This window comes from Cavia porcellus, unplaced genomic scaffold (genome assembly GCF_034190915.1).
Source record: "Cavia porcellus strain 051 isolate PalLab524CR breed Dunkin Hartley unplaced genomic scaffold, mCavPor4.1 scaffold_49, whole genome shotgun sequence".
NCBI classification, from domain to species: domain Eukaryota; kingdom Metazoa; phylum Chordata; class Mammalia; order Rodentia; family Caviidae; genus Cavia; species Cavia porcellus.
In genome coordinates this window covers 3,234,220-3,256,112 of record NW_026947532.1, presented here as the reverse complement: position 1 = coordinate 3,256,112, position 21,893 = coordinate 3,234,220, and the positions used below count along the sequence as shown (strand labels likewise).

Below are 21,893 nucleotides of genomic sequence, written 5' to 3'. Positions count from 1 at the left end.
TCATTTTAGACACAAATTTTTAACTATTTTGTTGTTCGACTAGAGATGAACCAGGGCAAGGAGGTTCTTGTCACTGGCTGGAGGTGTTGGCCAGGCCCAGAGGCTTCAAGGGCAGGGCTTTTGTGTTTCAAATGTGGAGGTGTCCCTGGCGGTTTCTTCTGGCACCTTTGAAATTGAGGGTTCCCATACTTGAGGAGGATTCTCCAGGTGACAGGTAGTGGCTGAGTGCTGCGAATCTTGGGGAACAGATGGTTTTAGGCCAGGGTAGACATTTGATTCACCCATGGGCGTGTTGCTGGGGCTGCTCTGCATTTGGGGGCAGCCTGGGAACTCTGCATTTTGAGTCGTTTCCCTGCGGTGGGGCTGCTGCCCTGGGGCTGACTCTGAGCCCTCTCTGGACTCTGTTCTCCTGCCCTGCATGCCCAGGGCAAGGGCCAGAGTCCAGGGCAGGAAGAACAACCCCCTGTGGCCGACCCTACATCAGGTTGTCTTTGAAGCTGCTAGACATTAAGGGGGCAAGCAAGCATCTTGGGGGCGTGCTGAGTGCTGCTGTCCCCGTCCAGATTCCTGTTACCTCTACCTAGAGTGCAGGACCCCTGTTTCCCTCACCTTCCAGCCTTTCCTGTCCCGACTCTCCTAAACAGCCACACTGATCATCCCATGTCTTAGGTACTTGTCTCTTGGTACTGAAACCAAATACCCAACTCCCATGAGTTAGGGGAGGAAAGGTTTATTTAGCTCACAGTTCGGGCCGTTCCAGTCCATAATCCACTGATTCCAAGCTGAACATCTCGTGGCAGAGGGGCGATCTGTATTTTCAGCTACCTCGGAAAAGCCTGCCTCCTATGACTGCATGAGGCTTTAGGGGGGCATCTAGACAGAAACTGTAACATTCTGCCCCAGTCCCCCAAAGACTCATGTGCATTCTTTTATGCAAAAGGTGTTTAGTCCGTCTCCAAGAGCTGTCGAAGTCTTAATGTTTCCGCACTGCTGAAAAGTTCAAGCCCCAAGCATCCTGTGTTTAAAGCAAACATTTAGCTGTGAGCCTCTGTACAAATGAAAAGAAGGTTAAACACTTATGGCATTCAATGGCACAAGACAGACACTTCCATTCCAAAAGTTACAAACAGGAAGAGCAGGGCAGGTGTAGTTCCACGTGTGACATTCGAGGCCATCTCGGATGGCAGGATGTAAACTCCAGCCTGGGTGTGGTGGTGCACTCCTGTGATTCCAGCACTCGGGAGGCTGAGGCAGGAGGATCATTGCAAGTTTGAGACCAGCCTGAGCTACAAAGTGAGCCCAAGGCCAGCCTGAACTGCACAGTGAGACCCTGTCTCAAAAAAAAAAAAAAGTAAACTCTAAGAACCTGGGTGTCTCTGCCCTGTGGCACTTCTCATGGCTCTCTCTTGGGCCTGCTCTGGTCCCTCTTTGAAGTTTTCCTTAGACAATCCACATTCTGGGTTTTTCCAAACGTCTGAGGTCTCCACTGTATCTTTGGCTTCACTCTCACGGCTTCACACACTGCCTCTTGGGGGGCACTGCCTATGCCCCCAAGGCCTTTTTCTGAAATTGGGGTAAAAGCCTTCCTATCCCACAACGCTTGCATTCTGCATGGACCTAAAACCAGCACCACGTGGATGCTGCTAGGCTCTGCTGCCAGCTGGAACAGTAGCCCCAAACCCATGATGGGTGGCTTTTTCCAGAGGGAGGAGAGAGAGACAGAGACAGAGTTACCAGGGGAGGCGGCCATGTGGAGGCAGGCAGAGATGGCGGTGATGTGGCCCTTGCCGAGGAGTGTCAAGGCAGAGAGGCGGGCCACCCACCCTCTCTCAGAGGCCCACTGCCTCCAAGCATCCAGGGGGTGCATTCCTGCTGTGTAGAGACACTAAGTCCTGGTGATTTGTTGTCTTAGTTACAGGAAAGGTGCAGAGGTGAGGTGGAAGGGTGGTTACCAGCAGATGCCCTGCAAGGTCCCGCTGGCTGTTCTGCAGCGACAGCCACACCGCAGACCTTGGGGCAGCCTCCTGCATTTTCCTCGCCGTCTCCTATCAAGTCCCTTGTTTTCTCTGTGTGTGAGAGCGATGGACAAGCAGGGCGGTGCCATTTAGTTGTCTCGGTTCTGTCCCTGGAGACAACGGGTGGCCCTTCTGAGGACTGATCAGGAAAACTGGGGCTTCCTAGCTGAGAAGCATTCACCATCATTTGTCGATTCATTCACGAACCAAAGATTTAGTGAGCACCTCGTATGAGCCAAGCATTGGAGACGGCAGTGAAGGGGGCTGATCACACTTATCCTTAGGAGAGGAGAGAGATGGTGACCCAGTTTACCCACACAATGCACAGTAGGTGAGGTGAGTGCCAGGAGGGGGCGAGCCAGCCAGCACAGCGTTCAGTGAGTGGCTGGGTCAGGGAGGGTCGAGTGGTCAGCAGGTGTCCACCTGGCCTGGCCAAGGCCTAGTTGCCCTTCTGCCCCACAGCCAGCCCGGGTCACTCCTCCTGGCTCCCTCTTGGCTATTCAAAGCCTAGGCAGACATCTGGGGGTGACAGAGGGATTAGACCCAACCCAGATGGGAAAGCAGGAGGCTGTGGATTCTGGTGTGACGGTGGTCACCGAGCTGCTGAGCTCACCGCTCTGGGGACAGGCGGCTGTGGCCACCTGTGCTCTCCCTCCCAGTCTGTTCTGTGATGGAGGGTGCAACTGTCCAGACTTGTGTCATTTATTTAAAAAGAGCCAAGCGCTCAGGTGGGGACTTCGGGGCCTGTGCGGTGAGCTTTGTCCTCATTGCCCCGCCTAGCTGCGTTTCTGTCCCTTCCACCAGGGTGGCCAGGGACGGCCTCAGCTCAGGAGCTGCCAGGGGAGACTCAGCAGGCCTGGGATCACCTCACTCCACTCGACCAACCTGACCCCGCCAGGTCCCGGGAGTACCGCCTGGGCCATTGTGGTCTTTCCCTACGAGTCTCCCGGTTGGCCCAGGCTGACCATGTGGTTTGGTCACACAGCCTTCAGAAGGGCCGCAGTCAGAGGTCACCTGCATGGGCAGTCAGCAAACAGGAGCAAAGAAGTAACCCAGTGCCTGGACACGATCAATCGATCCCCTCCCCCTCAGTGAGGAAGCCCAGTAAAAACCCTGGGCTCAGAAGCCCAGGCCCCGCCCACTGTGGGGAGACTCTGAGCACAGCCACACACCACTGCCAGGGTCAGGAACCGCTGTCCAGCTCTCAGGGACAACTGGGTGGAAGCCGCTGTCCGGTGGCCCCTGGACCCAGCTATGACGGGGCTGCTTCCCTTTGCTGACCTCAGTCTGCATCTTTTATATCCACAAGCAGAGTGGCTCTTCCGGGTTTGATGACTGCTTTACGTGAATTACCGGAACTGAATTACAGTAAACTTGGGGCCTCCACTTACCCTGAGATACTCTGTCACTTTTGGCGGGACAAAGACTGCTGGGTTAGGCAACCAAGCCGGTAGACAGCAGAAGGATGGACACCCAATCTCAGGCCTCCGACAGCCAGTGGTCAGGGTCTCCTTCCCAGATGGGCTGTGACCAGCAGCTCTGCAGCCCAGACAGCGATGGGTGTGTTTGCAGCTCTTGGGGCACTGTTCAGCTCCTCCTTGGTTCCCATCAGGACTTTGGGTAAAATGAAGTTTCCTCCGAATAAGCAAAGCTCTGTGAATGCAAAGTGTCCTGTGTGAACAGATAAGAGGGGCAGGGGATGGTAGAGCCAGGGCCCCCCAGCCGGGGCTTGAAGAGGGACTGGGAGTCTCATCACCAAACCAGCAAGAGAGGGCCCAGCTGAAGACACTCAGCCTGCCTCGTCCTTTAAAACCAAAACGCTGGGCTTCATTTGCATTTAGATCTCCTCTCTCCCACTTTTCATCTAAAGACAAATCCTCACAAAAGGCTGCTTAATTAGACCAAATTAGATTTCCACTCGGCAGCTTGTCATTCATTACAAAATGTGCTGCTCCTTTTCTGTTTTGGTAATTACAGGCTGGTCTCCGTCCGTCGGCAAGCATTCGCTCCAGCCGCCGGATCTGACTCGAATTCCTGATTTTGTGCAGGGATGAGGAGAATTATTCCGTGGCACCGCATCCGTCTGTCGTATAAGTTGGAGCCTTTCAGACAACACACACCCTCGCTCTGTGAGAGCAGCACAGAGCCTGACAATGTCCAAGAGGGAGCGCTAGGGACAAACAGCTTTCGCGTGTGGCACTCGCGCTGCGTCTGGAATCTTTACTCTAGTTACGCAGCCCTGTTCCGGCTGGGAGCCGCTCAGTACGCCACGAATAGGGCAGTGCCCGGCCTCGGAGTCCTCTGATCTGACTGCTCGGGGAACTCGGCTCTTTTCTTGCATAGTTTGTTCCCTTTTTCCAAGCCACAGCATGGCCATTGGCCATTTGTGGACATGGCCAGGGGCAGCTGGGCACCTCGGGGAAGGCCTGGGTGGCAGGCGTGGCACAGTTTGGCTTCATTCTGTTCAGATGCTTCCCATTCATTATAGCCGGGGCATCTCTGGCCCTGCAGGCAGCCCACAACCCAGGGGTGTCCCCCGCAGTGGCTGGTTTTGGGGTGCTGGAGAGAACACGACCTGAACTCCATTCTGGCACGGGCCTGTTGGCTTCAGTGATCCTTGCTGAGGGTGTGTGGGAGGGTGGCCAGGAGCTGGTCACTTGGAATGAGTGCTGCCTGCAGGCGGTGTGGGACAGGTGATGCTGATGCCCTCATTCTGGCCAGGGCCCTGTGGAGGGAAGCACTGGACAGTCTGCCTTGGGCGTGGGCCTGGGGATTGGGTGGGGAGGTCTTGCTCAAGGCCATAGGAATAGATGGCAAGTGGGAAAGCTGATTCCCGGGGGGAGATGTGATCACAGGGGACCTGATGACACGGTCTAGTCTTGCTAGAGACTGGCAACCAGAGGTGCTCTGGAGACCAGGGCCTCCATTCTGCCATTTCACAAGAGAGGACACTGAGGCCAAAGGCGAGGACAGGCCTCACCTCAGCTGCCTCTGGGGCTGCCCTGCCCAGAAGCCTCCAGCCTGTGGTACTCCCAACCTGGTCTGTAACTCCGGGCCCTGGCAGCAGGACAGGTCCTTCCCACCTCCTGGGCCCCGCTAGCTCAGCTCTGGGAGAGCTGAGGAGAAAGCCACGCCCAGTATGAGGACCGAGGCTGAAGGGCCCACAGGGAGGGGAGCAGCTGCTGGAGCCCCTGGGGTACCCGACGTCCACGGTTGCCCAAGCCTGCTGTGTGCTCTGCACCAGGGACACCACGGTGTGCAAACATTAGGCCTTCTCTGCCCTCAAGCAGCGGATACGAGGCACAGCCAGATGAGATCGAAGCCACATCTTCAGGAACACGAGGCCAGAAAGTTCTTTTTCTAGATCTCACCACCGGTCCTTGCTGGCGTGCGGAATCAGTGTGGAGGACCTGCGTGTTTAATGGGCTCCTGACTTAGGAGCCCATTCGAAAGGGGGACCATGAGCAGCAGCCAGCACGGTCCTGGGACTTTGGCGGGTCGTACTGCGCGGCCCTGTGGTTCTGTGTTCCATGATGCCCTGGAGCTCGATGTGAGAACTTTGGGGACACCAGCAGAGGCCTCAGGCTGGAGCCTCACTCCACCTGCCCTGTCCCTGCGTTGTGTCATAGCTCTGAGCTTTGAGATGCGCACATCACACTATGCGCACGACTCCTCCCTGGGTGACAGCTCACTGAACAACTGGCTGCCCTGCCTGTGTGAGCATCGGCCTCTTAACTGTCTGTTTCCTCTTCCCTCCCCATCTCCCGCTCCCCCAGCCACAGACCCTCTTCCCATCTCCACGGGGTCCCCCTCCCAGACTCCTAACATCTGACTTTTATTGTGCTCTTTATTTATAACGTGGGTTTCACAAAAGAGACACCATGCAGTATTTAAGCTCACACGTTGGTTTAATTTACTTAATATTACGTTCTCAAAGGACTCCGTTTTCCTACAAATGACTCAGTCCACCCGCTTTGTGGCAGGGTGGTACTCCACCGTGTTAAATGCCACATTTTCTGTATCCACTGATCTGCTGATGGACCCAGAATTCGGCTCTTCTGATCGTGCTGCTGGAAACACGGGCATGTGTGGAGCACTGTCCTGGGATGAATTCGTGCTCTGTGGCAGATACCTGTTAGAGGTTTCTGGTGCAATAGAGAAGCAAAAGGAGAGAGAAAGTAGCCTTTATTAAGGACGCCCATAACCCGGGGCTGGGCTCTCTCTCAGACCGGGTATGGGGCTGAGGGCACGTGTGACCTTTGATTGGAAGTGGCCGTCAGGGTATTGTTTTACTCTGGCTTCGCGCCCGTTGGACCACCGTAAGCTCCTGTCATTTATTCTAGGCAAAGCTCTTTCAATTCCAAGACGAGCCAGAACTAGTCACCCAGAATCGTTAGTTTTAGTTTTTTCGAGAACTCTCCGTTCTCATCTGCACAGTGCTTATAGTATTTTACATCCCACTAACGGGGCTGGCGTTTCTAATTGGAGCGTAGAGTCGAGGGACTTCCTCTCAGAGGCAATTTCTTTTTTGTCTTTCCAGGGGGCCACATCTCCAGCCCGCCCTCGCTTCCACCCCCCACCTTTTTTGAGGCAAGGTTTTGCTAAGTTACCAAGCTGCCCAGCAGGGCTTGAATGTACACCCTTCTGCCTCAGCCTCGCTGAGTGCTGGATTACAGCCATGCAGCAGCATGCCCCGTTTGGAGGTGACGTTCAGGCAAGACACGGGGGAGTTCGCAGCCGGTGGAGGTGACTACAGACTGGAGGTGGGGCGGGGCCCGCATGGATCAAGCTGCCAAAAGATGCCAGTGGCCGGATATGGAGGGCAGGCGAGGGTCCAGGCCGCACCCAGAGAGGGGGCCAGGGGTCATCTCGGTTGCACAGCTGAGCCAAAGGCCCCACCCTACAGGGACTCCCGTAACTACGCCACGTGGGGGCGGCCTGCAGCCAACCCGCGCCTCGAGGGGGTGAGGGTGAGGAGCTGGCTGTTGCCCTTCTCCTGGGCCCTGTCCTAGCATTACAAAGAAAGCTTGGTCAGAGCTTTTCCTTGATTAGCCCCAGGCCCCGGGGACTCCCTCCCTAGCTGCAGGGTACCGAGCACAGCGATTCATGCCCTGCAGTGGGAGGACAATTGCTTAGTCCTCCTGTAAAGCGTCCGCCCAGATCCGATCCACACCAAGTGCCCAGGCTGCAGAGAGGCGGCGGCAGGGACCCTGTCCTCTGAACTCAAGGCTTGGCCTGGCTGCCGCGACCCTGGCTTAGGAGCGGCTCCCTTTGGAGGCACTTCCTCGGGCTCCACTACCTGCGATGCTAACGGGCCAGCTGGCGTTTCCTGTTAAGCTCCTTCTCCTTTATTACAATCCCACTTTTTGTTATTGACGTGGAACTAAAACTTACAATCAATGATACGTTATGAAATATAGATCAAAACAGAAGTCACCACGCAGGCGTTTTCATCTGTTCTCAGGAAGAAACAAGGGTTCACCAAGGGGCGGGAGGGCTGGGGGAGGCCCCAGAACGTTTTTCTTCCCTATTACATGACGTGATTTTCAATGAATCCATAAAGAAAACGAAAACATAAATAGGGAAACCAAACAGAGTGATCCCTGCAGCTGTCAAAACTTAAAACAGTTCAGTTTGCCTTTGATTTCTGTTTTAAGTCTTGAAAAGTACATAGATCATTCTCTGCTTTCTCTTCTCCTTCTACTTTTTTTCTCCTTTCCTTGCACAAGGCGTCTGCTCCTCAAATCTGCTCGCTCTGGGGTGCTGGCTTTGACCCCTGGAAGCCCAGCTGACCAAATGACCAGGTGGACATGGCATTTATTCCTTGCACCAAAGCTGGCCCACCTGGGCCAGGGCGGAAGCCACATCAAAGGAGGCTCAGCAGGGTTTCTGATTCCTGCAAAACTAGTGTCACTCTGGAGAGGAGCAGAGACACATCCTGCGAACCTACTGTGTGCCAGGCGCAATCCCATTACACCAGGGGGCGGAGGGGGATTGCTGTCTTCTTGAGGAGCATTGAGAAGAGACCAGAGTGGTCAGGAAGCTGCTCAAAGCCACACAAGGAAAAAGACTCACAGACCTGGTTCTGACCCCTTCTTGCCCACAGCAGGTGGACACGGGAGAGGTGGCCTTGGAGTGGCATGGCTTGGGTTTTTTCCTTTGTGAAGGCTGCAGAATTCACCCATCAAGAAGCTCAGATTCCCGTTCAGGAAGCGTGCAGTGACTGGCCCAGAGCTAGGTCCTCCGGCTCCCTAGGGTCCTTTCCTCATTGTACCCCTGGGGCCCCCTGAACTCTTCTCTGATCCCTGAGAGAGTCCTTCACCTCCTCCCAAGTTCCCGATGCAGACCTGGGGACAACATGCAGCTTGGGCTCCTCCTCCCCTCCCTCAGCACCTGCCTGCCACCAGTGAGGCCACCAGAGAGGCCACGTGGGGCGAGCCACACTCCCTGAGAAGTGGCCCCCTTCCAGTGTAGCCTTAGAACAAAATGACCACCTGGAATTCTGCAATCAATGCACTGCCTCCTGAGGCCAGCGTGGGGACCGGAGTCACGGCCGTGGGCCCGATGGCTCTGGCCTCAGCCGCTCCTGTGCTGAGCCCTGCACCCACCTCCACAGACTCCCCTCCCAGAAGGGAAGCACAGTGTCCCGAGACACAGGAGATGCAGTTTACAGAGTGTCCCCTCCTCCCCTTCCCCTGGTCCTCAGTCTGCTAACGGCTCTGGCATGAACTCCACACGGCTTCCTGGGGAAGAGCTCGATTTTATTCCCGAAAAGATCAAACTCACACAACCCTCACTGCCAACCAGTTTTAAGCGCAGTGCTGCACAGTCACGACATTGAATTCCAAGACTTTATACCACCCCGAAAGGAAGTCACCCCGACCTCCTGCCTTCTAACCAACGGCAGTCACCAGCTTCAGCTTCCGGTCTCTTCCGATTCACTGATTTTGGACATCTCCTCTGAATGGATAACCCTAACCCTTTTGTACCTGGCTGGCCTCTTCCTGCAGCACACACACTGCACCAGGGATGGATACTGCTCTGTTTATTTTCACGGCTGAATAATATTTCACCACATAGCTCTGCCACATTTGGTTGACCACATTGAACACTTGGATGGCTTCCTCCTTCTGGCCATTGTGAGCATGCGTGGCCTGAATCAGTCTGAGGCCTGGTTCCCAGTTCTGTTGGGCAAACACTAGGCGTGGAATTCCTTGGTCCTACACGAATTCTCTAACTCTTCGAGGGACTACCAAATAAGCATCTTAATTTTACAGCCAGGTGTCTGCCCACGGAGACGAAGGCAGCATTGCTGATAACTCGAAACCGTGGAGACGTCAGTGACAACCAGTAGCAGGGGCGCTGTGGCTAAGTCTCCTGCCTCCGCCCCGCACGGGAGCTTCCGGCCGCCTCTGAGCCGGCTCGGTCCTCACCACCTGGCGGCTCAGGAACTCTGCTCAAGGTTGCGGTCGGGAGGTGGGGACTCCAACTCTGGAGTGCTTGGACCTGCTCTCCAGCAGTCACCAACTGTCGTGTCCCAAGCTGGTGCCAAATGAGCTCTGCTTGGCTCCGGGCCTTGCCTGAGTACGGGGAGGCAGCGGAAGCTTGATGCTCCTCGTCACGCATTGCTGGTATCACGTGTGCCCGCCCAGAGCACAGCCAGCTGGGGACAGCGGGTGCCCACATGCATGCTGGCTGATCCCTGACACAGACAGGTGACCCCCAACGGCCACGCTGGGGCTCCACTTTGTCCTGTGCCCCCGAGGCAGCTGCTGCTCACTGGGACTCACCACGGCCACATCCACCATGGCGCTGACTTTCTCAGGCATAGCCCCAGAGTGGTGCTGGGTTCCCCAGGGTACAGATGCAGACCTGGCATCCAGACCATTTGAGGGACCAGATGGGGAGGCTCAGGCGGTCCTGGGATGGGGATCGAGCTTTCTTGGGTCCAGGTTCTGGAGCAGGCTGGGATCACCTTTCGAAGGACCATGGTGCCCTGCCCAGGGTGGGGGAGCCCTTGGCGGGGTTCTGGCCCCGTGACAGGAAGCCACCTCCCAGGAGGGACTCTGGTCTGTCCAGAGCCTCAGACGACATAAGTTTTTTTTTTTTTTTTTTTTTTTGTCTTTTTCATTTTTTATCGGTACCAGGGATCGAACTCACGACTGCCTGCTTGCAAGGCAGGCGCTTATGCCGCTGAGCTAAATCCCCAGCCCATCAGTTTTTATAGCTTTAAAAATAATCCGGATCAAGGTCTCGGCTCCCCGCCCTCTCCCCCGCCGGCCTCCCCCACCCCACCTAAACCTGCCACTGAGTTAGGGGCCCCCAGGGGCTGTGGCTTGTGTGGCTGTGTTCTTGCGCCTCGGCTGCCTGCCGCTGCCTTCTCCGAGTGTAATCAAACATCAAGCTAAGTAGCAAATAAATCTCTCGATCTCATAAGCTGCACAGCGAGATCATGTAAATGCAAATGAAGGACCTGGTTTCAAGCTGTCGAGGGGGAGGGGAAGGGAACGCGGGGGCCCTGTCACTGTGACTGCCTCGCTCTACTAGGGCCATACATCAGCCCCGGAACAGAGCTGGCCGCCTGGGGAGCAGGGAGCAGCCGGGGAGGCGGACACAGAGGCTGCCGCGGGCTCATGAGGAGGGCTGGACCGGTGGCCGGACAGGGATGCTGGGCCCTGGAGCTGCATCCCCGCTGTGGGGCTCCCTAGGCCTGAGCTGGAAAGAGCTGGGTCATCCCGATAGGGATGTCGTCCGTAGAAAGAGCAGTCACTGGTGATACAGCTAACCCTCCTCCTGGTCTCCAGGTGCAGCCGGGGTCACTGGGCAGAGGGGAGGACGGGAGGAACAGACTCCGTGTCAGCACTGCCTGAGGTCACACAGGAAGTGCAGAGCTGGGAACTGAACCCAGGCCCTGTGGCCCCACTGACCTGCTGGCCTCCTGTGTTCCTCATGTGGCCTTTGGCATCTCCCTCCACATGTCCCGACTTCCCTGCGGCCACCTCAGTCGGGGCTGTGGACCTGCGGCAGGAGAGTCCAGTGTATAACTTCTTAACTGGCAAAACAGGCACGTATCACATCGCTCCACTTTTTATTTTTTAATGATGAAAATAAAACATTGGCTGGGCGTGTGGAGCACACCTGTGATCCCAGCACTGGGGAGGCTGAGGCAGGAGGATCCCCATGAGTTCGAGTCCAGACTGAGTGACACACATAGTTAGATCAGGCCAGTTTGAACAATATAGTGAAACCCTGTCTCAAAAAGACCAAAACCAAGTAAAATCTCCAGACAGCTGACGCCTCCAGCCACATACACACTGCGTTTATGTTCCTGGGTTTCATTCCCATTTTAGAACACAGTGGGAAAAGTAGTGTAAGTAAAACTTTGAGCCCCCAGGGGCTGGGGATTTAGCTCAGTGGCATAAGCACCGGCCTTGCAAGCAGGCAGTCGTGAGTTCGATCCCCAGTACCGATAAAAATGAAAAAGACAAAAAAAAAAAAATTAAAAACTTTGAGCCCTGCTGCGTCTTCTTTTCTTTGCTTGACATTATTTTATATGCCTTTGATCACACGTGGACGTGGCCTTCCTGCCTGTGGCTTTTTAGTATCGCTCTGCGCCATTCAGTTGCCACTCAGAAGAGGCTTCTGAGCCGAGCCCGGGCGCTTTGACGCCTGCTCACCTGATTGTGCGTGATTGTTTATCTGAGGCTCTCATTACAGAAATAAATAAATATCCTCTATGCTAATCGTGATCGAGATTTGCATTTATATTGTGCTTTCCGTCGGAGGATCTTAAATTGTTTTACAATAATGCGCTGCCCGGGCATGCACGCCCCATACCCGCCTGTGCATCTGTATGCACGGGAGACCCTGTACGGGTATTTATTTAATAACTACCAGGCAATACTGGGATCTCACCCAACTGCGCTTTCATAGGACACAGGAAACAAGGCTTTTCCACGGGTGAATCTACGCGCATTTAGTTGAGACAAGGGGCGCAGGGTCAGTGACGCGTGTCGCTGGGGTGGGGGTATGGCGGGGCTGCCGAGGGCTCTCTCTGTCTCTCTGATGAATGCTCGCCTAAGGTGGATCTAGAAGCCAGGCATCCAGCTGCTGGACACCGAAGCTGGCATTTTGGAGAAGGCCGTTGGCCAGTTTGTCCAGCGTGAGTCTGGATTGAGCCATAACTGCAACAGAGCTGACTGATCTCACTCATTTTCACTTACGTGGGGGCAGCGAGGCTGGGTCGGGACTTGGTTACCCTCAGTGCAAGGCTCGTCACTTGATTGGAAAACGCTGTCCACTGCAAAAGGGCTTCCCAAGGCTCCGGGGCACCAGCTCTCTGGTCCAGGCGCCTCCCCAGCACGGTGGGAGGGAAATGCCCATGGGTGTGTCCCCCACCTGGCTCTGGCCACTCGGGGGCGGCCTGTCCCTGGTTCCCAGGGCCAGTTCCGGGCCTGGGCCCTCCTGTCAGGAATGGAAGGAGCCAGCCCTACAGGAGGAGCCTGGAGAACCTTGGGACCCCTGGGACGGGGAGAGAGATGGTTTTAATTAGAGTGGAAAGATGGGAAATAAGGCAGGGCGGAATGACATCTTAATCAGGGTTAATGAAGCTGTCTGCTGATGGAGACAGCTGTCACCCAGACAAGCCACTCTAGGACAGCAAACCGGGAAAGGCACCGTCTGAAGGCGGCTGGAGTGCGGGGCGTGCGGCTGAGCTCGGAGCTGGGGTTCTGCACCCACCTCCAGATTCTGACCCTGGGGGGCAGGGGCAAGGGTTTCCAGGGTGGGCAGCGGTGGGGAGCCACTCTAAGAGGCTCTTTTCATAGCTCCCTGCTGGCTATGACCACGGTGATCTCCTGGGAGACATGCAAAATTCAAGGACTTGGAGGCCGAGGGGGGCCGGGTGTCCTTGGTTTTCCCAGCTGCGGTAGGGACAAGGCGGCCTCCCTCAGAGTCACGGCGAGAGGGGAGGGTCCAAGGCAGGTTCCTCGAAGAGGGCTGAGGCCTCAGGAGGCCACTGAATCCCAGCATGTCCTTTTGCTGCCTGGATGGCTCTGAGCAGCTGTGAACCTTGGTGAGCCTCAGTTTCCCCATCCATAAAATGGGAAACCCTCCTCACAAGTGGCTGGAGGAGCACAGAGGACCCTTGCCACATGCTTAGCTCTCCGAGAAGAGGGCTGCTAAGGGAAGTCCCCAGGCACCAGCTGTCCTACATGTGGGAGGGACACAGAAAACGCCATTCTCTTTCTTTGTCACTTGATGCAGTAAAGACAGCATGCTGGCTCTTGGGAATTCCTATGGGGAGCATGCAGGCTTCTCTTGACTCCAAGCACCTGAATGCCATCTGCCCCAGGACCTTTGCACAGCCCAGCCCAAGTGCTGGCTGGGAGATCCCTATTGTATCTGCATCCTGTCATGTGTGGATGGACAGTCTGTCTGGGGCTCTGGATGGTTGAGATCTGTGACTAAGTCCCCTCTGTTTGGTAGATGGCTTGCCAAGGAAACCCAATGGCCTTGAGTTCCTCTTACTTGTTGGTGGTCGCTGATCTCAGACAGCTGGCATGAGCTGCTGGCCCTTGTCTAGAAGTTCAGGGTCAGGAGCTCACTGACAACCCGTGTGTCAGGCCTACCTGGCGTCACTGATCCCCTAGACACGCAGAGACCCGCCGTCCCCTACAGTCTCCCAGGAAGCCTCTCTGTGCACCCTGGGCTCCTGTCTCCCCCTTCTCCAGGTCGCTTCCCTCCCAGATGTCAGTCTAAGACTTGTATCTTCCTTTTGCTGGCCCCTATCCTCAAATCCTGGCAAAATCTAGGCCTCAGGAATAGGGGGTTTTCCCAAGAAGCCACTCTCCCACACCCTCCCACTTGTCTGGCTGTCAGACAGTGCCCCTGCCAGACTGTCCTCGGTGTGGGGCTATGGCGGCTCATGCTGAACCCTGACCCCCAGCCTACTGCGCTCACAGGCGGGGCTCTGGGAGGTGATGGGATTTGACTTGGCATGGGGGCATGGCCTGTCTGGAGGTGGGTTACCGGGGCGGGGCCTGGCTGCATTAGCCCCGCCCCTCCCCATGCTTCCGGCCACCCTGCTTTGAACAGTGCTCCCCCAAGGCAGACCCTTCCCCAGCCTTTTCTGATATCTATGCACTGCAACCAAGGTAAACCTCTCTGGGATTTAGCTCAGCAGTGTAAGTGCCTGCCTGGCTATTGCAAGGTCTTGAGTTCAATCCTCAGTTCCAAAAAAAAAAATGAAACCTCCCCTCCTTCAAGTTGTGGGCGTCAGCTGTGGTGTCCTGTGATGAGAAAGTGGTTTCCGGATGGCGAGCACCGTCCCATCTGCTGGTGTCTGGGAGCTCCTACGGCCATGTGTACCCAGATTGCTCCAAACCTTCCCCGAGAGGAGTGAGCTCTGAGTTTGTTTCCCAGAGGTCGGGCACCTTGATGCACTGGTTTTGGCCACGGGGCGTCCTTTGAATAAAGCAGCTGTCCGACTCTTGCTCGTGTTTCTGGAGAAGAATCTGCCCTTTCTTGTTGGTTTACAGCTGCTCTTTACATACGATGTCTGCAAGTCTTTTTGTCAGATGCATGCGTTGGGAATATCTTCTCTTGTTCAGTGTGTGGGCTCAGATGTTAGAGCTCGGGTGCTCTGGGCCTTCCTCCTCATGTCCCCTGGTGCCCTTCACTGGCATCAGTTGATTATCTTTTGGCAGAACAGTGAATGTTATGAGAGCGAGCACTGTTGTCCTTCTGTTCCCCTGAGAACCCCAGCCTGTTTACGGAGGGGAGGCCTGAGGAAGCTCCTCCAGGGGTGAGTCTTCACAGCCCTCCTCAGCAGTCTAAAGAGCACAGAGATCAAGGTTCTTGCCTGCTCCCCGTCCCCTCCTTCCGGGGGTGGCAGCCAGCTCCGAGTCTGTCTGTCATCCCTCTGCCAGCTGGAAGTCTGCCCACCTGCAGCCACCCCAAGGAGGCAGAGCCTCTCCCGGAGAAGTCACATTTTAATTAACTTCCCCAGCAGTTGCTAGAGAGGCTGGATCATCTCCATAAACAAACACGAGGCCAGAGCGCTGCCTGCAGCTCCAGGAAGAGAAACAAAGCACCCAGCAGAGACCCTTGCACCTGCTATGGCCCCAGAGAGGAGAGAAAAGATTGAGAGAGGATTAGCCCAAGTGTGGAGGACCCAGAGTCTCCACATGCATGCCTTCGGGGCTGCATGATGTGTCCTCATCCCAGTGGGGGTGTTAGGAGACAGGGCCTGGAGGGGCTGCTGCAGGAGGATGGAGCCCCTGCCATGGGATTAGTGCCCTTCTGAGCAGCAGATGAGCTGGGTCATTTATTTTTCCTTCTTTCTATCTGCCAACTGAAAGCAGATTCTCCCCGACACCGGGTCTGCTGGGGCCCAGGCTGCAGGGCTGTCAGATGCGATGGAGACTGTGTAAGCCCTCCAGTGTGTGGTACAGGGCTCCAGGAGCCTGAGCTAAGAGAGAGAGGCCGCCCGCTTGACTTCCTTCTTCCCTTCTCCGTGCTTCCTTCTTCCATCTCTACTTCTTCCTCTCTTTCCTTTCTCCTTCCTTCCTTCCTTCCTTCTTTCCCTCTGTCCCTGTTTACTAACCTCTGTTCTACTTGAGCTCCAGGAATAGAAGTGTAAAATAAAGACCGATGGGTGTTTGAAATCTGTATGCCTTCCGCTCAATTTTCTGTGAACCTGACTGCTCTCAAGTATAAAATCAATTTTTAGAAAGTTAACTTTAAAAATTAATAAATAGCCTCGCAGGGAGGTGTTCATCTATTGTAATCCTAGCTACTCAGAGGCTAAGACAGGCATATCTGAAGTTCAAAGCCAATTCGGGCAGCTGAGCTAGACTCGGGCTCAAAATGAAAATTAAGGAGGTCTGGGGGAGTAGCTCAGTGGTAAGCGCATTCCTGCGTTCTGTCCCCTGTACTACAAAAAAGGTAATGAAGACCAGACCCCTGTTCCCATGGAACACACACTCTCCTCAGGACAGACGTTAAGTTGATCATCAACCATAACTGACTGTGCTAGTGTTATTTTCCAGCGGGTTTAAGATGTAATTCACACACCATCCAGTTCACTCATTGAGAGCAAACAGTTTAATGGGCCTCACAGAGTTGTACAACTGTCACCACAGTTGAGATTTTTTGTTTGTTTGTTTGTACTGGAATGTAACCCAGGGCCTTTCCACAGAACATTCCCAGCCCTTTTTGTTTTATATTTTGAGTCAGGGCTCACTAAATTGCTTAAACTACCCAGGCTGGGCTTGAACTTGTGCTCCTCCTGCCTCAGCCTCCCAGAGTGCTGGGATTACAAGCCTGTGTCACTAGCCCGCCCGGCTCACAATCACTTGTGGACAATTGTATCACTGCCTCCTGCAGACACAACCCTGCTCCTGTCCCCCTGGCCTTCCACTCCTTCTCCTGCCCAGGCCCCCAGAACCACAAATCTCCATGTCCCCATGAATTTCAAAGGTGGCACCACACACGATGACACACCCACGCCAATCCAAGCAGCCTTCCCAGAGGAGGTTTTCAGGGTATACCTGCTGTGGAAGCCGTGGCTCCGGCTGTGTAGAAATCCATAACCTGAGCAAGGTGGCCTAGCATGGTGGGCATCGTGGAAATGTGGCCAGTCCCTAAATTTCTAAGCCCCAAAAGAAGGGAGCAGTGAAAGAAGGGCTGGTGTCCAGAGGAGGGTGTGACCGTGTGAGCCCCAGACGACAGAGGCACCCAGAGGACTTCCAGGAAGAGGCGTGGCTTGAAGAAAAATTGAGGAGTAGGGGAGGGGCAGGCTCAGGCACAGGGCATGCTGGGAAGCTGAGGCTGGGACGCCCTGGGTGCTGCAGTGGACACAGAGTAGGCAGGCTGGCCAGCAGGTCAGCAGGGTCATGCAGGGTCGGGGAGGGGAGGCGGAGCTGCAGGGGGCGGGGCTGGACTCTGGGCAGCACTGACCTGTCTGTAGCCACCGCAGGGGAGAGGATGAGATGGCAAATGTGCAGCTGGAGTCCGCCAGCCCCTGGCATGGGCTTTGGTGGGGCTGGAGGGGCCGTCCTGGGGGACCACTCCTGCACCCCAAGCTGGGCTGGGTCCCGGCACCCCGCCCTTCATGGCTCTGTCCGTGGGTTTGTGGCAGCTGGGAGCCACGGAAACCTGAGGCTCACAGGGGTTTATTTAGTCCAAGCAAGCGAGCGGGCGCTGCAGAGAGGGCAGGGTCCGAATCCCAGCTCTGGGCTCCATCTTTCTCTGCGTCTCAGGGGGCAGAGACTGAAGGGGAGAGGAGAGCAAAACTGGATGCTGGGTCTGAAAGTGGGGCTCACAAGTGTTCAGTGGATGATGCTGTCAGCACCCGGGGCGCAGCCCTCCAAGATCTGGGCTCATGGTGGCTCAGCCGTCCCTGGGGCATCACCCCGAATCCACGAAACAGCCGTTTCCTCCCATGGCTTGAGGAAGGGTCAGCCAGAGACCCGGTGGACAGGACTGCAGTCCAGGTGCCAAGAGGGTGCTGTCACTGTGTCCCCACCCCAAAGTAAGGCTTTAAACAAGAGAAACTGACTGCCTCTGTGCCGGCGATGAGGGCTGGGGTGTCCCTGCGGGAGGACGAGCCGGGCAGGAGTCAGGTGCTGCTGCCTCTGTGCACCTGCAGTGGGCACCTCTCCTGGCCCCTGCCGCGGTGTCGGAGGGCTGAGGCTACAGCCTCGCCTTGGTGCTCTTCTCTCCGGCAGGCAGAGCTCGGCAAACCCCGGGAGAGGAGCTGCAGCCTTCCTGGCCTTGATTTCAACTACGGCCTCTACATCCGGGGACTGGATGGAGGGGTCCCGGAAGGTGAGCAGTGGACAGGAGCCCGAGGGGGCTCAGGAGTGAGTGGGGGTGCCTCGGGCCGCCTCCTAGGGCTGTGGCCAGCAGCTGACCATTTGGAGAAAACCCAAGGGGCCTACCTTGCAGCACAGTCCCGGGGGGCCCCATGTCTGGGCAGCTGAGTGGTGGAATCCAGCGCTTGGCCAAGATGGGGAGGACCAATAGGGTCCAGGTTGGGGTGCAAGGAAGGAGCAAGGGCACCCCGGGAAGGGTGTGTGCTCTGTGCTCTGGGCAGTGCCAGCTGCCGGCACAGGAAGGCTCAGGAACCAGGGCTCTGATGGCCGAGGGCAGGCACCCCAGATCCATGCGGGACGTGCAGGCTCCCTTGGGTTCTCTGAGAATCCTGATCCCTCCGGTGTGAGCCACCATAGGCCCCCCAGGGCCAGGCGGGCTGACACCCAGCAGGCTGGGACCCTGGGGCCCCACTCCTGTGGTCCAAGGTGCTCTGCTCCCCACTGACACCGCCCGTGGCTCTGTCTCCCGCCCTCAGCCATCGGGCACTGGCAGGTGTACAAGCAGCAGCCCACCTGCCCCCAGGAGCTGACCCGGAATTACATCGCCATGAACCGAGGGGCCGTGAAGGCCGGCCTGGTGACAGCTCGGGAGAACGTCCTCTACCGCAGGCTCAATGACATCCGTATCAGCAACCAGGATGACCGACGCCAGAAGAAAGAGCCGCCTGCCCTCCCCCCCAACATGACCTTCGGGATCCGGGCACGGTGAGAGGGTGGCACCGGGGCCGGGGAGGGCGAGTCGGGGGCTGGCTGCTGGGGAGCCGGGTCAGATGGGGGCGGGCAGCAGAGCATCCTCTGAGGCTAGCTGTCCCCGCACCCCACAAACCGTACCGTGACTTCCGTGGCTGAATCTTGATTCCTGCTGAGCTGAGTGCGTGCCTGGCAGCAAAGCATAAGTATGGACCGCACTGGCAGGGACCCTGTCCGCCCTCAGCGAGGGAGCCGAGGACCCTAAGGTTACCCCAGGCAGGTGAGGCCGTGACACAGGCTCTGGAGCCCTGGCTCACACCCGGACAAGCGGCTGGGGGACACTCGCCTCAGTGTCTGCACCTGTAGAATGGGGCACAGTAGCACCTGCTTCCCACTGTGGCTCTGAGGTTTCTGTGGAGCAGTGGCTTAGTGGAGTGGCTGGGGTACAGCACCCCATAAATGTGGAGCTGTCAGGGTTAAAATGATATGCACCCTGAATACCCCAGAGGGTGAGATTTTTTAAATCCTGTTTTATTATTTTATTAAATTTGAACAAGTGATGGACCCAATGCCCGAGTGTTCAGCTTAACCAAATTTTACAAATGGAAATGTCCCTGTGATGACCAATCAGATAAAGATAGGGGGTGTATCTGGCACCCCTGGAAGCCCCTGGGCTTCCCTAGAAGAACCAGTGTACTTTGCTCAGCGGTCCAGCAGATCAGCTGCAAGTTCCCGCGGTCCTTGAGCCCCAACAATGATGCTACAAGCACCCCAGCAGGGCTGGCGCGGGCCGGGAGTCTCAGATCAGCTCCTAGGCCGGGGAGGGGGGGGGAGCCCGCATCCCACACAGCACGAGGCAGAAACATGGGGGCGGGCAGTGACCATAGAGAGGGGCTTTCAGAGTCCTGCACCCCCAGTCAGGCCCCTCATTGTCCGCTTGGACGGCAGAAGGAGGCACCCTGAATTGCTCCTCCAGCTTCCAGAAGTGGCCCCACAGAGTCACCACCCACATCACTGTCAGACACCTCCCTAATGCACCTGCTAAATCACATTATTCCCTGTGCAGCCGTGGCTAACAGCCCCACAGCGAGGGACCTTGTCCTGTCTGTCCCCCGGCCTGCCCACCACCGGATCCTCCCTGCTGGGAACCAAACTTATCTCTGCATCTTTCCCCCCTCAGCCCATGTGGATTGTGGGAACCGGCTTCACCTTTGATCCAGGGAGGGTCATGTGATCAGACCTGACCAATCAGGGTATCCGATTCCTGTGCTTCCCCAACAACTGACCCATGACCCGATCCTAGCATGCGTGCCATTCTGTCAAAAGAGAATGCAGTTGCATAGACTCAAATCCCAAACTGCCTTGACTTTTTACAGAGAATTTATGAGCGTGTGAGATTGAAAAGCCCAGGGTGGAGCTTCAGGCGGACGAAGGCCCCGCAGGGGGCGAGGTGGCCAGCACTTGGTCTCCCTCCTATGGCAGCTGTGCCTCCTGGTGTGGGCTCTGGTCTCCAGCAGGCTTTGTCCTTGCCAGCTACCTGGCCAGGAGTGGTCGTGTTCTTAACCCTGCTCTCTTAGTAAACCCTGCAGGAATGATTTAGAAAGCACAAAAGCCTGAAGATCCACATCTTTTGGTCTGGCAGGTCACGGGTTTGTCCCTGAGCCGGGCACTGTGGCTGCCAGGTCGGGGTTCCACATCTGCCTCTGCACCCTTTGCTGGGGTGGGGAGTCGGGATGCGATGCCCCAATTGGCTGGGCCTCATCACATGGCACCCTGGGAGTCAGGGAGAAATGTTTCCCTCCATCCACTCGGTCGGGTGGTGGAAAAGACGTGGGGACCGAGGCTCTGCCCTACGGGGAGGAGCCCAGGGCCCCTGGGAGAATTCGCAGGCTCCATATACCAGGTGCAAACGGATCGTTATTGCAGACGTGCGCATCCCACTGACGGAGCAAAGCGAGCACTGCTTCCAGACAGCAGCGGCTGGCCCGGGCTCCCTGCTGCACTGGGCTCGGCCTGCTGTCTGTGTCCATCGGGGGCCACACCTGGCTGTGCCCTCTTCAGAGCCGTCGAATCCCCAGTCTTCTTCTGGCTCCCTTTCACTATGTTCCCGTCCTTTTTTTTAAGTTGTTCTCTTGTTTTTTGTTTTACCGTGTTCTGTTTTTATTGTGGTAAAACGTGTGACATGGGCCGGTCATCTCACTCGTGTTCTTGAGGACAGTGCAGTGGACATCAGCACCACCAGTCCAGGCCACGCTCTCCGTTTGACGGCCCTAAACTCCGACCCCAGGACGCGCTTGGTGAGCACCGGGCCTTCTGCCTCCTGTGCCTGTGACTCTGACCCATCTCGGGACCTCCAGTGCATGCAGCTGGCCGCGTTTGCCCGTGGGTGCCAGGCTTATGTCTGTAACCACACCTGGGTCATAGCGGGGCCTGCACTGCACCCCTTTCTACGGCCGAGGCGTGTCTGTGGTGTCTGGACCGCTTTTCCCTGACCTGTCACCGTGGGTGCACAGCTGGGCCCTTTCCACTTTTGCTTGTCAGTTTTGCTGCTCTGCACAGAGGATGCAAATGTCTGTTCCCGTCCCTGCTCTAGGGACCCTGAAGCCAGGGGCCTGCTGGGCCCATGGGGACCCTAGGTGTGACTTGAGGGCCAGCACCCTCTTTCCCGGGCACACACCACCGCACTGCTGGACACTGTCTGGTCACTGTCCTGCCAGGGAGGACCCTCCCATTCTCTGAAGGTCACTCCAACGTCCTCTCCTCAGTCTCTTTCCCATCCCTGAGGCCTCATGCATTGAAGACTAACCGGACACTCACTTCCGGGCAGGATTAACCAAGCGTTGTACGTGGTCTTCTCCTGCCTTTGAAATGACCCTGAGCCAGCCCTCCTGGAAGTGTCCCTGACCACTGTGCCCACCTTCCACACCCAGTCACATGATGGGTCCATGCTGGTGACTCAGGATCGCCCAGGGCCTCGTCTGACTGCGGCCCAGAGGCGGTCAGCCGGAGGCCCTAGCTCCGCCTTTGTCACCCAGTCTCTGCCCCCAGCTTCTGTTTCCTCCTGGGAGTGTGACTAGGGTGTCACACCTGTAAGCTGGCATTCTGTGACACTCAGGGGATGTCCTGTTGGGCCATCTTGGCTTTAACCTTTCGGGCCAGTTTTGTGTCGTCGTCATTAAAATCCGGGCAGGAAGGAAGTGGGCAGGACAAAGAGGCAGACGTCCACCCCCCTGTCCCCGGTGGGCTTGGCCCAGATTCTTCACCCTGTGAGCTCACAGTTTCCGGTCATGTCAGTGCAGGCTGGTCATCA

General features: G+C 56.5%; 1 protein-coding gene across 1 annotated transcript in view; it reads left to right on the top strand.

The window, feature by feature from the left end:
* Cfap77 (cilia and flagella associated protein 77) overlaps positions 1-21,893 on the top strand; it is a 117,753-nt gene that overhangs the window by 50,418 nt on the left and 45,442 nt on the right. Inside the window, exons 2-3 of the mRNA XM_003470820.4 lie at positions 17,747-17,846; positions 18,370-18,598. Of these exons, the coding sequence (XP_003470868.1) occupies positions 17,747-17,846; positions 18,370-18,598 (329 nt within the window). The remainder of the gene's footprint in view (positions 1-17,746; positions 17,847-18,369; positions 18,599-21,893) is intronic.